This window comes from Oryza sativa, chromosome 3 (genome assembly GCF_034140825.1).
Source record: "Oryza sativa Japonica Group chromosome 3, ASM3414082v1".
NCBI lineage: Eukaryota > Viridiplantae > Streptophyta > Magnoliopsida > Poales > Poaceae > Oryza > Oryza sativa.
Window position 1 is genome coordinate 4,337,871 of NC_089037.1, and position 15,606 is coordinate 4,353,476.

Genomic DNA, 15,606 nt, shown 5'->3' on the forward strand with positions numbered 1-15,606 from the left:
TGCGAGCTTCAGAAAAGAACTTTTTATATATATAATTTTTTTAAAATATTTTAAATCTACTTTTAACATTATAATAGTTAATTCATTTATTTTTACTCTCGTAATAGTGATTATTCAATCAACTATTCAGTCATTCAGTTATTCGGCGAAAAAACTGACCCACATATCCTAGTAGTAATTTATATTCCATTCAATAAAAGATCACATTCTCCTCTGTAAAGAAACCGGAGGGAGTACATCATTTTTACATACTATTAACTTATTATCCATTTATTACAAACAACACATTATTCTCTGTAATGGAAAACAAAATCTGCATCCTGAATTTCTCATAATGTTCACTGTTACCTCGTCGTATGCAACAAAAAGATGGCATTTACCAGTTTCCTCTTGGACAGCACAAAACAAAACAAAGCAAAGTTGCTCACTAGTAGCAAAAAAAAAAAGAAAGAAAGAAAGAAAAAGAAGAAAGTATATATAAATCCAGCTCAAGGAGATGCGGTTGCGGCAATGATTGATTGATTTGTATTAGCCCCCTTCCACTCTCGCGTTTTCTCCCCTTCTCTGCGTGTTTTTGTGGACGACGGCGTCGTCGCAAGCTTCTTGTGGCCATCGTCTTCCCCCCCTCTCCTCCTTCCTCGCATCCTCTCCTCCCTATCTCTCACAAAAATCCATTCTTGCACAGGGAATTTTGCCTACTCCTATTTACGATCCTTCTCTTCCCCCCTCTGGGCGGCCAAAGCTCTCGTTTTTACGCGTGATTTCGTCGTCTTGTTGCTGCTGACGAGCCCGCTGATTTTGGCTCGATTTAATCCCATTTTACGGGTGTTTTGCATCTATTGGAGATCCAAAGGTGCGCCCTTTCTGGGGGTATCTTGGGGGGAATTGGATCGATTTCGATCTGTCTGAGTGGTTCTCTGGGCGTTGTTGGTGCGTTCTTGATCCGAGAGGTGAGAGATTTGGTTGGATTTTCTCCCTGGAGCATTTGGTGTGCTCGAGCAGGATGCTCTATTTGAAGCAGCCGACGAGGAGCTGAACTACGCGGAGTTGTTTTTCCCCTCTGAATTTTCTTGGTTTGGATTTCGCGGTGGTCGTGTGGTTTGCTTTGCTGATCTGATCTGATGGAGGCTATGGCGGGCGACAAATTCCTTCAGAAGTTCCGGCTCTACGAGACCAGATCGGTAGGGATCCTCTTGCAAAATTTTGTTTTCTCATCGTTTTGATTTGGTTTGAATTGGGTTGTAGGTTTCATATATATGGAGAGATCTTTGTGTCAGCAATTGAAGCTCACGCGCTTTACTTTGTTATAATGGCTGTGTTTTTGTTCGTTTATGGTTGATTAGATTCTTGAGTGATTTAATGTCCTCACTGTCTGTGTGAGGGATCTCCTTTATGATTGGTTCGCTTCGTTTTTGTTATAGGGTAAAAGGCTGCAAAAAGGTGAGGGAAGATCCCTCCTTTTGTTTTCTTTTGCAGGGGAGAAGAGAGTTTAAAAAAAGAACTTATAAAGGGGGGATTTTTTCTTAAAGGGGGCTATCGTTTTTCAGGCAGATTAAACATTTGCTTTCTGATGATCTTGTTTAATCATCATTATCTAAAAAAGATTTTGTTTATTGATGGATGCTGAACCGCCGTGTTGTTTGCCCACGAATGTGTAATTGAATCCTGCTATGCTAGTGCCAAAATACATTGTTTGAGCTGATCTTGTGCATTACTGTATATATATTGGGATTTTCAACGCGTAGTTAGCTTTCAGCTTCGTGATGCAGAAACCAAGGTTTCTCTATTTGTACAGCAACAATTTATAGGAGCTATTTTTCTTCCTCAATGACTGTTTCATTGCTACAAGGGAGTGTTGATGTCTAAAGTTGTTCTAAAAATTATCCCTTGTTTAACTTTTGTTGAGTTGACATGAGTTTGATCTTTTGTTGTAGAAATTTTATCTTATCGGAAGGGACAAGACAAGGACTCTATGGAGGGTGCTGAAGATTGACAGGATGGAGCCTACTGAGCTGGAAATCGAGGAAGATCATACAAGTTACACAGAGAATGAATGCCAAGAACTGCTGTGGCGAATTCATGAGGGGAATAGATTGACTGGTGGACTGAAATTTGTCACGAAATGCTATGGAATAGTTGGTAATGAAACAGGAACTGAGATACCATTGTTTATTGATCAAACTTCCTGGTAGTTCAAAACTTCAAATTATAACATTTACTCCATCTTTGCTTTACTCAGGTTTTATAAAATTTCTTGGCCCTTATTACATGGTTCTAATTACCAGAAGAAGGAAAGTTGGTACAATCTGCAGTCATGAAATATATTCTGTCGGCAAGAGCGAATTGATTGCAATTCCAAGTCCTATTGTGTGGCCCAACGTGGCTTATTCTAGGGATGAGAACAGGTCTTTCATTTTTTCTATGTGTAAATATTGTGCTTTGCCTGTTGTAAATCCATCGCTGGTTCCTAGCAATATGAAAGATGCCAGCTTGCTTTGTTTTGTATCTGGACATATCATAGTGCTTGTATTCATTTATCCTTTTGTAGTTTTCCTTCTCGTAATATTTCAGTTCATTTGTTTGCTACATTGTGATGAGACAATGTGCACTATCGGCGCCAAAGTGTCCTTGATTTCACGTTTTTCTTTTCTATGACAATTTTCTTTTGTGTGCGTGTGTCTATCTGCATATCTTTCAGATAAGTTTTTGTTCATATATTCACGCTTGTAGTTGAACCTGGGCAATTCCAGTTGTTCTGTGTGTGCAATTAATATCACTTTGCCTTTAAGTATACAATTTTCTTGTTGATAATAATATGCACCCTACTCATACGGTCGGTGCATACGTCAATTCTTGCAGTTCTGAGCATTGTGTGTGGTGTTCATAAGGTCAGAGGTATATAGAATTGTTTCGAATTTCTTTGATCCACTAATATTCTTCTTAGTATGATTCTAAATATACTATATCTAGAGTTTTTCTCATTTCTATTGTCTGCGGATATTTATATTTTTACCTTTCACTTTTTGTAGATATAAACGGCTCCTTTGCTCGGTCGATCTCTCGAAAGACTTCTTCTTCAGCTACTCTTACAATATCATGCGCAGCCTTCAGAAGAACATAACTGACAAGAATACTGGGCAAGTTGTTTATGAGACAATGTTTGTTTGGAACGAGTTTCTGTCTCGAGCTATCCGGAACCATCTCAAGAATACAACGTGGACTGTTGCCTTAATCCATGGATTTTTTAAACAGGTATTCTGCTGCAACATTCTAAGTCTCCGATACTGCATTTGATGCGATCCATTCTTTTCATCTCTAATTGATGAGCTTATGCATATCCAGCACTGTCTATTCATCAACGAAGACCACAAGTAGGGATACTGCTAACTCAATGCCATCCCACTAACTTTTGTGTTTTACTCCACAATGTGTGACCTGACATGTAGTGAAAGCTCGAAATAAAGGGTTTGCAAAGGCATGGCTTTGTATAACCTGCTGACATTTATCAGTTTGAGCTTCTTGAGGCTTTCCCGAGTCGAAAATTTTGCTCGTAAGTCTCAGCAGACTGTTAATGCTTTTCCTAAGTTGTTAAATTCCCCTTTGTGCAGTCTTAGCAAACCAATGCTTAGATGTGAAATTACAGCGCTATTTATACTTATCTGTAATGTTTATTAAACGGTAAGCGTTGTGCCGTTGAGGTTCTTTGGTCCTGGTTCAAGACCTTTGAATTAGGACATGTATGATTGGCAGTTCTAAATGTTTCTGATAAATAGGAACTTCTTATTGCTACTCTATTTGCATTTTCATTATGTAAGTACTGTGTTTCATACTTTCATCTGTCAAGTATTATACACAGAGCCATGCTAAACATATTTTGTTGCACAGTCAAAGCTCTCAGTAGCTGGGAAGGAATTCTGGTTGACACTTATAGCAAGGCGCTCACGTCATTTTGCTGGAACCAGGTTTGCATTACAATCCTTTGGGTTTAGCACCCTAATTTATGTTGAAAAGAATGGAGCCTAAACAATGTAATCTATGTCGCCTGATCTTACAATGTTAATTTTGCATGTCATTTTCAAATACAGATTCTTGAAAAGAGGTGTTAATGAAAAGGGTAGGGTTGCCAATGATGTTGAGACTGAACAAATTGTTTTTGAGGACACACCAGATGAAATACCACATCAGATATCATCTGTTGTACAACATAGAGGATCCATACCTCTTATATGGTTTCAGGAAACTTCAAGACTCAACATTAGGCCAGATATCATACGTAAGTTCTAGACTGTCAGTCTGTCATGCATTTGCCATCTGTAGACTGTCTTCTCTAATACTCCAATCACCTTGCTACCTGCAGTGAAACCGGATGTAGACTACAAGACAACTCGCCTTCATTTTGAGAACCTTGCACTTAGATATGGGAACCCAATAATTATCTTAAACTTGATCAAGGTGAGAATAAGTGTGGAATACAAATTTGGTTTATTCTCTGATGGATTTTTTTTTGATAGTTTACATGTGAATCACTACTGACTTATATATCTATCAATTTAATTGCAATATTTTTTTTCTGAAAAGGAAATTTAATTGCCATATTGACGACCTTATGTTCTTTGTTATCAATCTGGAGTTCTCATATCCATTTCGGGTCCCTTGTATTTTTTTCAGACTCGTGAGAAGAAACCTCGTGAATCTTTGCTCCGTGCAGAATTCGCAAAGGCTATACATTATATTAACAAGGGGCTGCCAGATGACAAACGTCTAAAGTTTTTACACATGGATCTGAGTAAGCTTTCTAGAAGGTAGTGTATCGTACTCCAAGGAAATCTTATATCCAAGCCATTAGGATTCAAGCTTGTAATTACTTGTAAATTGCCTTCGATGTTAAGTACTAAGTGCTATTTACAGGAAAGGTACCAATGTGCTTTCGCTGTTGAACAAGGTAGCATCAGATGTGTTGGATCTAACTGACTTCCTCCACTGTGAGATAACTACATCAAAGTATGAGGATGCATCAAGGTAACATTTGGCCTACTTAAGAGTTATAAGAGTTATATTAAAATTTTGCCTGGCCACCAGAAACTACCTGATGTTGTTTGTCAAAAAATGTTCCTTCATGATGTTACCCTGTAACATATTCATTCTTTGGATTAGTCAAAGCTGTGCCTTGGAGAACAGTAGAACACACAAATAAGGCAGCTTTTGGAACAATTGGGAGTAGCTGCTCTCCTATTTGGTCTTATCTTATGAGCTCACATAACAGTACTAATGCATTTTTTTTCTTTTTAAATGCATCAGTGGACAAGGAGCTGTTGCCAACTCAGGTGACATCGAAAACATCCAGGATCAAAATTTATGTGCAACTAAGCTAGTACCTCTTTTACTGCAAAAGGGTGTCCTCAGGACTAACTGCATAGACTGCTTGGACCGCACAAATGTTGCACAGTTTGCGTATGGCTTAGCTGCTTTAGGGCGTCAACTTCATGTGCTCCAGCTCAATGAAACCCCTACAATTGAATTGCATGCTCCTTTGGCCGATGATCTTATGGATTTCTATGAACGGATGGGTGATACGCTAGCTATTCAATATGGTGGCTCTGCTGCTCACAACAAGGTACTTGCTTAATTCTATTTACTGACTCGTTGGAGCATAATTTGTGCTTCCTCTACTGTGTAATACAATTCTCAAACAAATGCATCTTTCATTAAACCCTTCTTCATATTCTTATTCAATTGTCCTATTTTTGTTTCTTTCAAAGCGATTTTTCTTCTTAATTGGCGGTGAAGTCAATAGTCATAATATTATTTTTCTTCTAAAGATTTTTTTTTCTTTACACCCCAAAAGTCCAAACTTCTCTTTTGAGTTATTAGTCTGACTGTCTGAGTACTCCATACTGCTGATATATGTTACAGATCTTCTGTGAGCAAAGAGGCCAATGGAAGGCAGCAACACAATCTCAGGAGTTCCTCCGGACCCTTCAGCGCTACTACAGTAATGCCTACACTGATCCTGAGAAGCAGGATTCTATAAATGTGTAAGCTTCTCATGTCTGTATTACTCTATACATGTACAATAGGCAGAATTCTCGGAGAAAATTATATGACAGAACCATGGGAGCTGTTGGTATCGCTCTAGTATATTACCACAAACGGGTCTGTCTGACTTTAGAATTGCAGGTTCTTGGGTCATTTCCAACCACAAGAAGGAAAACCTGCGCTTTGGAAATTGGACTCAGATCAGCATTACAACATTGGCAGGCAAGGAACTTTAACTGAAGAAACTGGGAGGTACTGAAGTCAATTTCCATTAAGAAATGTTGTTCAGAAAGCTGTAATATGCAGTACAACTTCAGCTTATATTTAGACAGTTTACCAGACAATCATATGGAATATGAAAGATTCCAAGTAAATCTGACACTGTTCACTTCTCAATCCATGTTATAAATTCAAAAGGTGTCACCATTTTATTTTGCTCTAGCTGCCTGTTTGCTCGTTTGGATTGAACAATACTAAAACTTTGTCTTGGAACTGCAAATTAATAAGGGTGTGAGAGCCTTTCATTCACACAGAGAACTTATATTTGGATGTTCCACCTAGTAATGATAATCAATGATCTAGAATATAATATGTTGATTAGCTTAAGGTAGAACCTATCTTGGTATTAATTGCTGATATAATGATGTGTTGGGTTACCCAAGCTATCTAGAATCTGGTCAATTAGTGGTTCTGCCAATTGTACTTTGTTTTTGTTATATTATTTTATTGAATTTTGGAATTTCCATGTCTAGTTTAGTAACATCCATATTTCATATCAGCAGATCATTCATAAAGAGGTCGTTATCGGACGGTAATATTTTATGTGACAACACTGGTGGACCTGTATCTGACTGTAATGTTGGAAAAAACAACACAAGCTCAGAATTGCTCCCAATGCAACCACTGGAGGATATTAGAGAACCTTCTGATTCTGCACCAGAGATCTCTATAGAACCTAACCCGTGCTCCAGGTGCTCTATCCTTGTTTGAAAACGAATTGGTGGTTGTTGGAGAACTTCAGATTGTCCATACTATGAACTAACTGCATTTTTCTCATGTTCAGTACAAACTATAGCACATTGTCTGGGAGACACTCAATTTCAGAAGAGCGGCAGAATTATTTGAGAAGATTGGGTTATCCTGAATTGCACTCTTCAAACTTTCTTGATCTTGATCTGTTATCATCTTCAGGAAATTCTTGTGAGGAGGAAATTTATGAGAGGTAACACATCTGTGATTTATTTGTATATCCAACTGCACAAATTCTATCCCCTTGATCTGGCAACTAAAGGAGTGAATTCTAGGCTGAGATGTTATATTACTCACACTATAGTATTTTATTTCATTTTTTTGGAGGGAACTGCTGTAATGGTTAACGGTAATAAGATGTTTCAAACTCATTTACAGGTCATCACTCATCAATTCACCCATGGATGTTGTCAGTATTGAATCAACTACATCATACAGTGAACAGGGACACAATGATGAGGTCAGTCTTTTCCCCTCTTTTCTTTTTAAAATTACTAGAAAAAATGCCCGTGCATTGCAACGGGTAAAGGCTATTTTAATATTAATATTATTATTATTATTATTATTATATCGAGTTAAGATGAAATTCACTGTGTTAAATTCGCTTGGATATATATTTTGTTAGAAAATCATGAGCTGTAATTAGGTGTCCGATCGTCTCAAGTTAGTATGTGAGTTTTTAAAGAGATTTCTTATACGATTTCTTCTGTATTTCTAAAAGCGAACGAACTTACAAACTGACTCAAAACTGTCTCAAATACGGATTTGTATTTCCAAAAGCGAACGGACTTGAAAACCGACTCATACGCGGATGACGTACCAAAATACCGGCAAAAACATCTTCAATTTTTATAATAGTAGAGATATATGCCACTCAAGCTTGCTGTACATTTGTTTTGTTCCAACCCAGATTTTACATTTTTCAAATGTAATCTATCGACGCGTTCTTTCTGCCATCAGGCATTTACTCTGTACATTTATTGATATTGAAACTTTTCCTCCTTAGCAGGGAAGAGATGACACAGATCTGTCACGCTCAAGCAGCCAAATGTCAGACATCCGTGACTACTCTGACCGCTTCACGCATTGGGTGGATGGCGGAGGCATGCTTTGCTACTAGAGCTATAAAATTGTCTTGGTGACATCTCAGCAAAAGGATTCAACAGCAGAAGCTATCGCAGCTACATTAAAGGAAACACTCGAAGTCAAGCTACATCTGCTGCAAACTGCAACGGTCTCGTGATCGAAGAGATCATCACAACAAATGGAAGAAACATCAACTTGGTTTGCCCAGAGAAAGTGCTCAAAGATGACAATCCATTGGGGAATATGAAACCATTCTGACTCGGTTCGGTTGAGGTACACGATTGAATTTCTATGGTGAAGAAGAATTGACCATACTGAAGACAATAAATAGGAGAAACATATATCACATTCTTTGCAAGGGTTAGCTTAGTTAGAATCTTTGGCAATATGTTATAGGAAAAGGATAAAACAGAAAAAAGAACTTCTCAAACAAAAATGAAAAAAAAATGGAAATGCTAATCCCTGTTGTAAATATGTTATAGTATTATACATATTTACCAATTTTTACTTTACTTGCTCTCTGTATGGAACTTGCCTTTTCAGTCTTCACTGTACAAAATACACTAATCGTTGGCAACACGGTAATGATTGCGAGACAATCTAACAGGCCACACGGTACAGGAGGAAATGAGTTGTCAAGCCAATGTTTCAGTCAGCCTGGTTGTGTGTTTTTTTTTTTCCTTTCCAGAGATGTATGAAATTGCACCTGATGCATGAACTAATTTTCTTCTGGGGTCCTGCTGATTCATGTTACCAGTATTGTCTTGCATGAACCCTGAACTCCATGATGAATGGGAGTGCTGTTGCAACATGATGGGAAATTACTATATTAACGAATCAAGATACAGGTTTGTGCAACTGCTGCAATACTTTGGTTGTATCTTTTGATTTTTAGGAAAATCGTTTGGTCGCTAGGGCCCCTTTAATTTGAAAGAGAAACATAATTTAAACTTTTTTATCCATTGAGCGACAGCCTTTCCACTCAGCATCGTCGGATCACCAAGGCCGACTTTCGTCTTTGCTCGACAGATGAGTCTTGCAGTCAAGCTCCTTTCTGCCTTTGTACTTGAGGACCAATGTCCATTAGCCCAAGGAAACCTTTGCACGCCTTGAGTTTATATGATTTTGAACCAATAGAAATACACCCCCCCCCCCCAAAAAAAATTGCTCTTTCCTAGGATTTTTCAGGTTTTGAAATGCATGGTAAATCTGTTTTACACGTACATCAGTAGAGTAGAGCCCTTAGAACTAAGTTTCAGTGAGGCAGCACGTCTGTTTAGGTGGAGATTAGAAGGGATAAAATGCATTCACGTCTTGGGAAATTGTTTTTGTTTCCGCACAACATTTCTCAAACTGTACAAGTACCAGATTTGAATAACAAACTGAGCGTATAGAACCATGCCATTGCACCGAGGAAAAGATTGATATAAACGCTACAGAATAAACTTAGGACAAAAGTAGAAAGCTTAACATATACCACACATCTTGCCGAGCTCACCCTCACAGCATTGTTGTTCGAAATAGGGACGGACAAACAACACAGGTTCAGCTAGAAATTCCTAAAAACAGTTGAGTTCATGGTGTAGCTATAGATGATCACATTGGATTTTGGGTGTTCATTCATGCCTCGGGAAATATTTAACTTAAGCTGCGGAAGACATCTCAAAGTGATTGCCTAGCCTAATCCCAGCCTTGAGCAGCTGGTTGAGCTGCCGGGTCCCATCCAGTAGGCGCAACCGGTGGAACGACGGCGGCTTCAGTGGCTACGGGTGCTCCTGCTTGATCCCATCCTTCGGCAGCAGCAACTGGAGCTGCCACAGAAAGGGAGAATGATCAGTTCCAAGTTAGTACAAGCGCTTAAGGCATGTAAATTTTACAGCCTATGCAGGAAAACGAAGAGACAATTGCTAACAGTATGAGCAGCAATCAGCACAACAGTTTTTTTCAAGAATATTCCAATGATATGAAATTTTTAGCATCACAAGAACAAAATTCAGAGGTCCACAACAGTTATATACCTGGTTAAAAATATAAATATATTAGAAGGGGATAAACCACAAACCTGGAGCTGCGCCCCAATCACCAACAGTAGCAGCTGGGGGAGCAGCCACATCAGAGGTCCACTGGTCAGCAGACCATTGTTCAGGTGCGGTGTAATCAGTGATGGCAGCAAAGTCTTGTGCTGGAGCTTCCTCCTCCTGCTCCTTGGCCTCCTCAGGGTCTCTGTAGAAAAACAGATCAACCTGCAAAAGACATACTCAGTGTATAAGCATACAAAGGATATGAAATTATCTTCATGAATGCACTTCCAATGTCAACGTGTTCTTGAAGTAATAACACCGCATACCATAACATCCCACTTGTGGCCAGGGAGGATAGTACCCCTCATCTGCAGAACCATCCTAGCCAAGAGCCAGAACAGGCACCCAATGCTGTTCCTCCCCTTGTTGTTGGCCGGGATGCCGATATCGACATACCGCATTGGGGAATCGGTGTCACAGAAGGCAATGGTCGGGATGTTTCCCAGAGCAGACTCCTTGATTGGCTGCAGACATAATTCAGGATAACACGATCAGTAAACAATACTGTACCCAATTCACCAACGCACTACCGTGACATGGTGATCATTTTCACCTGGTGATCGGTCCTTGGGTCAGTGAGGATGAGCAGACGGGGCTCGCTGAAGGAGGTCTGGAGCTGATTGGTAAATGTACCAGGCGTATGCCTTCCAGCAATGGCGTGCGCGCCAGTGTACTGCGCGAACTTGAGGACGGCGCGCTGGCCGTAGGGGCGGGCCGACTGGACAATGATGTCCTGGGGGTTCTCAATGGCAACAATCACCCTCGCCGCGAGCTGCAGCTTCTCCCATGTCTTGCCGAGGTTGATGATGTAGATACCTATGAATTGCAGCAACGATGTTCACGTATTCATATTCAAGATACCCTCCCAAAAGAACAGCAGCATACCTTGCAACAGGTTGCAATGCAACTATGCCACACACGATATGACACGAAATCAGATCAAGTTGAGCACCATGCCGTAATAATTCTAGCTCACAACAAGTTGGATACTTAGCTAAAGCTAGGATACTAACAAAGCATGAACAAAGGCGAGCACTATGATACAAGTGCACAATCCACACCAATCCAACCTAGGAAATCTAGTGGCAAGAACATGGTAAACCTATCCTACGTAGGAAATCTCATGGCAAGAACATTGTAATGGCTAGCTGTGAGCATCGACGAACAAGCAGAGCCGGGTGAGATGCCTGTAGGTGGGGGTGGGTGCATGCGTACCATCGGAGCGGCGCTTGTAGACGTAGCGCTCCATCTGGAAGTCGCAGTTCTTGGTGCCGAGGTGGACGTCGGCGGCGAGCATCATCTGCACGTCCTGCTCCGCCTGCGACAGCGCCCGCGCTGCGCCTCCTGCCACTGCCGCCATGGTCGCGTGTGTGGGGGTGGCGCGCGCGAAGGGAAGACGGGGGAGGAGGAGAGGCGAGAGCTCGGAGAGAGTGGCGGCGCGAAGGAGAAGGGAGGAGGAAGGAGAGGGGCTTTTATGTCATTATATCTCCGCCCCCCTGAAAACCCTAATTGGCGTTTAGGTGAGGCAGCGACTCTCCTTGGGCAGGGTGTGCATGGGCCGGCCCAAGTTTTTTTTCTTTTTGCAGAAAGACCCCCTGTTCATGTGAATTTACTCCTTTTTCCTCAATATGAATTTGGGCGGTTTCTTTTGCCAGCGACAACAAAAATCGATATCCAAGCTGTTTCGCTCGATGAAATGATATACATATTTGTTTTTTCTAAGAGATGCTTGTGGTAATAAGAGTTTATTATCCTGTTTTTGGAAGTCAAAACCACTCCCCACTTTTGCGGAAAACTAAACGAAAACTGGTAAAAAAATGCAACTACTACAAGCCAACTCCGTACGAAAAAATAGGCTAAAACCAATCCGTTTTTACACCGACCACATACGGGTTTTTTTTTTCACAATGAGTCCCCTACGCAACAGAACACTAGCAATCGCAAAAATCTGACAACGAGGAATGGTTGTAGTCTCGTGGTAAATGGAAGATCGAGTTGTGCCCAAAGCCGAACACGGCCGCTATGCAAAATTTTGCTCTGACCTGATAAAATATCTTGCCAACAATGTAATATCATGGCAGAATGCTTACATAAACATAACTAGGCAGATATGACGCTCGGATCGTCACTAGAATTGACTTGTTTAGCTAAAACAGGCATATCAAAACGCAGTACATCACAGCAGAGAAAACAGATGCGCCCAGAGTATCTTCACGCGCTCAGAAGTTCTGTAATGCAAAATCTCAGTTGGTCTGGTTGTTGACTCAGCTAAGGACAGGGAATATGCGAGTTACATGCTCGAACGGAACAGTTTCAGCTGTGTTCTTCTTGAGCTCAGGGTGATTGAACTCGTTGCGTGGAAGGACAATCAGCTGAGATCGTGCACCCTTCTCGATCACCCAACCGGAGTTTGCAATATGGTGCTCCAGGAACTTGTCCAATGCAAGACCCTCAATGTTGATGGCCTGAAAAGAAAAGTAATGAGTTTCAGCCAACAAGGGACAATCCATGTGCGAGGCAACCAATAACACCTAAATGATAGCAAAATTTGGATGATGATGGTGACACTTCTGGCGTAACAAATATTTGTAGCATTAGTAATATGAAACTTAATATTACCACGAATCCTTGGTCATCTAAAGTTTAAACAAAAAGGATTGAATGAAAACTCATGCTCCCTCGAGGACTCGTGTAATAATTAATTTAAAATGACATCATTTACCTCCGCAAGAACAGGCCTAGGAACTTTCTGGTATGTCAAGGAGAGCACATGTATCGCATAGGATTGGATTGCCTGCTCAAAACCTGTAAAGGGATTAGTTAAGTAAGCCTTCACTAGTGTTTCAAAAAAAAAAAACACTTCACCATTAGGTCAAACGGAAAGAATCCATATCAATTGCCATAAGAAAGTGTCCAATATAGCAAACATTCATAAAAATAATCCATAGGTAGTTCATGTTAGATTAAAAAGAATTCCTCAGTAGTCAGTAGAAAGAATCAAACAGAAGTTCGCTCAAGACTGCTTGATATGGTAACCAATCTCTGGGCATCTAGGATACTAATACATACTCATTTACATGACAACGCGGGCATGAACATGCCACATAAACACATGGTAAACGTCTAAACGATGATAAGTCACAAAGTTACTTTCTAAAATATGAGTTGTGCGAGAAAATGCTGAAATAAAGTAATCAGAAAAGGTACAGTTTATCAGTCACACCCAATTGGCCAAATCAATCAGGAAAATGGAGGGGGAAATACCAGTACAATCATCTAGCTTGCAACAATTACCACTTCACAACGTGTGAACAAAACATGGCTCCAATTCCACAAGACATACCTGGAACAACATCCAATATGTTGCGGTTCTTCGACGCCTCATCCCAAAATTGACGGAACCTAGCAGTCTACAAAGACGTTGATTGCGGTTAACAGTGGTTATCCCACTAACTGTTCAACATATATACAATAGTCAAGCCAGATACATACCTCCAGGTAGTGAGAGAGAACTATCAACGTCTTGAACTGTTCCTCCATTTGCTGAAATAAGAAGAGCATAGAGGACAGTGGTCAAAACTCACATGATAAGAGAACAGAGCCCAACAAATAAAAGAACTAGATGTACAGCTATAATAAACACAATGTATAAAGTATTCGGGTCTGTTATATCTACATATCTAAGACTAAATGGGCAAAGATTGTTCCCTTGCACAAATATTTAAATTCCAAATCCATGGTGAATATGATTTTATTCCATCAACTACATGTTATTATATATATACATTGCACATCTCTAGGCATACATATATGATAATGTTATTTCAGGGTCAATTTGGCAATCACCACCAAAACAAATAGATCACTGGGTATCGATACTATTTAAGATGCATCCGCAATAGCATTTTATTAGATAGATAGTTTTTGATGCGACATATACATGAGGCAGGGAATTGTTTCCGTACCACATGCTCTGGAATTAAGAATAAGCATAGGCTGAAGTCCGGGCCTGGCATTGCCATGAGAGCCTGTCAATAGAACAACATAAAGAGAGCAAAACAGTTGGAAGTGATCAACAAAAAACCATTGTTTATTTATTAATGTTAACATTAGTTCTTTTCTGACCTTAATCAATATGCGAGATACAATCTGCACACTCAACCTTTCTGGTTCGAACTGCAAAGGGAAACGCATCATTAAATAAACATATAACTCGAGCCAAAATATGGGTAAAAGCGGTTTGTACAGAGATGGACTGTCACCTGGTACAGACGAAGAAGACTAAGATTTGCATCCAAGTTATATGTTTGGTTGGAAACCTATATGAAAAGAAAAGGTCGGTAAATTTGAAAGCATTAGAACCAAAAACTTATGCTGGAATAAAACAGATGAGCTACAAAAGATGCATGCACATACTCACAATAGCTAGAGCACAAAAAAAAAGGTCTGTTGAGTTTGTTTCTTTATATGCTGGAATAAAACAGATGAGCTACAAAAGATGCATGCACATACTCACAATAGCTAGAGCACAAAAAAAAGGTCTGTTGAGTTTGTTTCTTTATAAATCGTAAGCCAAACAGCATGTCAAATATTGATATGAATGTGTGTCATCTGACCGAAATCTCCATCTTGCCACTTTCATGACCAACGACAACAGATATTATCAATTGAAAATCCATCAGTTAGCATTGAGATGACTGACAATAAGATTTATTGATGTACCAAACAGCAACCATTCTCTTTACAAGTGCTGCCGCTTAATTCACAACTCCTCCACAACGATGTGCTCCACTACAGTCTGCCCGAAAAAAATACACAAATACTGCTATTTCTAGCTATCGCCATAGCGCATATGAATCAGGATTTTTTTTTTCATAGGAGAATTTAACGATTTGCGGACCATGTAAACATGAGAAGGCGCGAGGCTTTTTCAGCACAGCCACGGACCAATCCTTCGCAAAATTCCAACAATCACACGAACAAAATCAAACGGGGCCGCAAGTATCCCATGGCTAGGGTTTACCTGATCGTTGACGAAGCCCTCGAGGTCGTTGAGGATGTCGGGGTTGTAGGGGTTCACGGCGACGAGCTCCTCCACCGTGTAGCTCTCCGCCGCCTGCTCGCTCGCCATCTCGGGGAACCCTAACGCCCGAATGCTAGAGTAGATCTCGCGCGAAACCCTGGGAGCGGCGAGAGGAGGAGAGGAGAGAAGTGGCGGCGCGGCGGAGGGGGAGGCGATGGAGAAAAGGGTTTTCGGGTTCGTGCGAATTTTTTCGCTTTAGTCCCTCAGCTATCCTTATACTCCTACTTCGTGTGCCGCGGATGCAAAAAGATGCTGGTAGAAATGCGCATGTGCCCTTCCAAGGTTTGGTTA

The 15,606-nt window shown here is 40.4% G+C and overlaps 3 protein-coding genes across 6 annotated transcripts; 1 reads left to right on the plus strand and 2 right to left on the minus strand.

Moving 5' to 3' along the window:
• The first annotated feature begins 504 nt into the window (after window positions 1–504).
• Window positions 505–8,750, plus strand: LOC4331839 (phosphoinositide phosphatase SAC2). Of its 4 annotated transcripts, none has more exons than XM_015775126.3 (16): window positions 505–1,181; window positions 1,935–2,139; window positions 2,240–2,405; window positions 3,030–3,252; window positions 3,886–3,962; window positions 4,086–4,273; window positions 4,358–4,452; window positions 4,669–4,802; window positions 4,909–5,019; window positions 5,299–5,614; window positions 5,914–6,035; window positions 6,178–6,288; window positions 6,816–7,007; window positions 7,100–7,258; window positions 7,444–7,525; window positions 8,072–8,750. In XM_015775126.3, the coding sequence occupies exons 1-16, from the start codon at window positions 1,122–1,124 to the stop codon at window positions 8,183–8,185; spliced, it is 2,355 nt and encodes a 784-aa protein (XP_015630612.1). In that variant the 5' UTR covers window positions 505–1,121; the 3' UTR covers window positions 8,186–8,750. The 4 variants fall into 4 exon arrangements, with proteins under 4 accessions (XP_015630612.1, XP_015630613.1, XP_015630614.1 ...); XM_015775127.3 differs by having other exon boundaries at window positions 8,075–8,750; XM_015775128.3 differs by having other exon boundaries at window positions 6,819–7,007.
• A 770-nt stretch (window positions 8,751–9,520) lies between these two features.
• Window positions 9,521–11,728, minus strand: LOC9272225 (40S ribosomal protein SA). The gene is made up of 5 exons (NM_001417249.1): window positions 11,448–11,728; window positions 10,786–11,048; window positions 10,499–10,696; window positions 10,214–10,394; window positions 9,521–9,962 (listed from the first exon to the last, which is right to left on the minus strand). Exons 1-5 carry the CDS (start codon window positions 11,590–11,592, stop codon window positions 9,832–9,834), a joined length of 918 nt encoding a protein of 305 aa, NP_001404178.1. The 5' UTR covers window positions 11,593–11,728; the 3' UTR covers window positions 9,521–9,831.
• Window positions 11,729–12,231: 503 nt separating this feature from the next.
• On the minus strand, window positions 12,232–15,497 carry LOC4331842 (eukaryotic translation initiation factor 3 subunit K-like). Its single transcript, NM_001417250.1, has 8 exons — window positions 15,256–15,497; window positions 14,495–14,551; window positions 14,358–14,408; window positions 14,198–14,260; window positions 13,725–13,775; window positions 13,576–13,642; window positions 12,955–13,037; window positions 12,232–12,697 (listed from the first exon to the last, which is right to left on the minus strand). Exons 1-8 carry the CDS (start codon window positions 15,361–15,363, stop codon window positions 12,497–12,499), a joined length of 681 nt encoding a protein of 226 aa, NP_001404179.1. The 5' UTR covers window positions 15,364–15,497; the 3' UTR covers window positions 12,232–12,496.
• Between the last annotated feature and the right edge of the window lie 109 nt (window positions 15,498–15,606).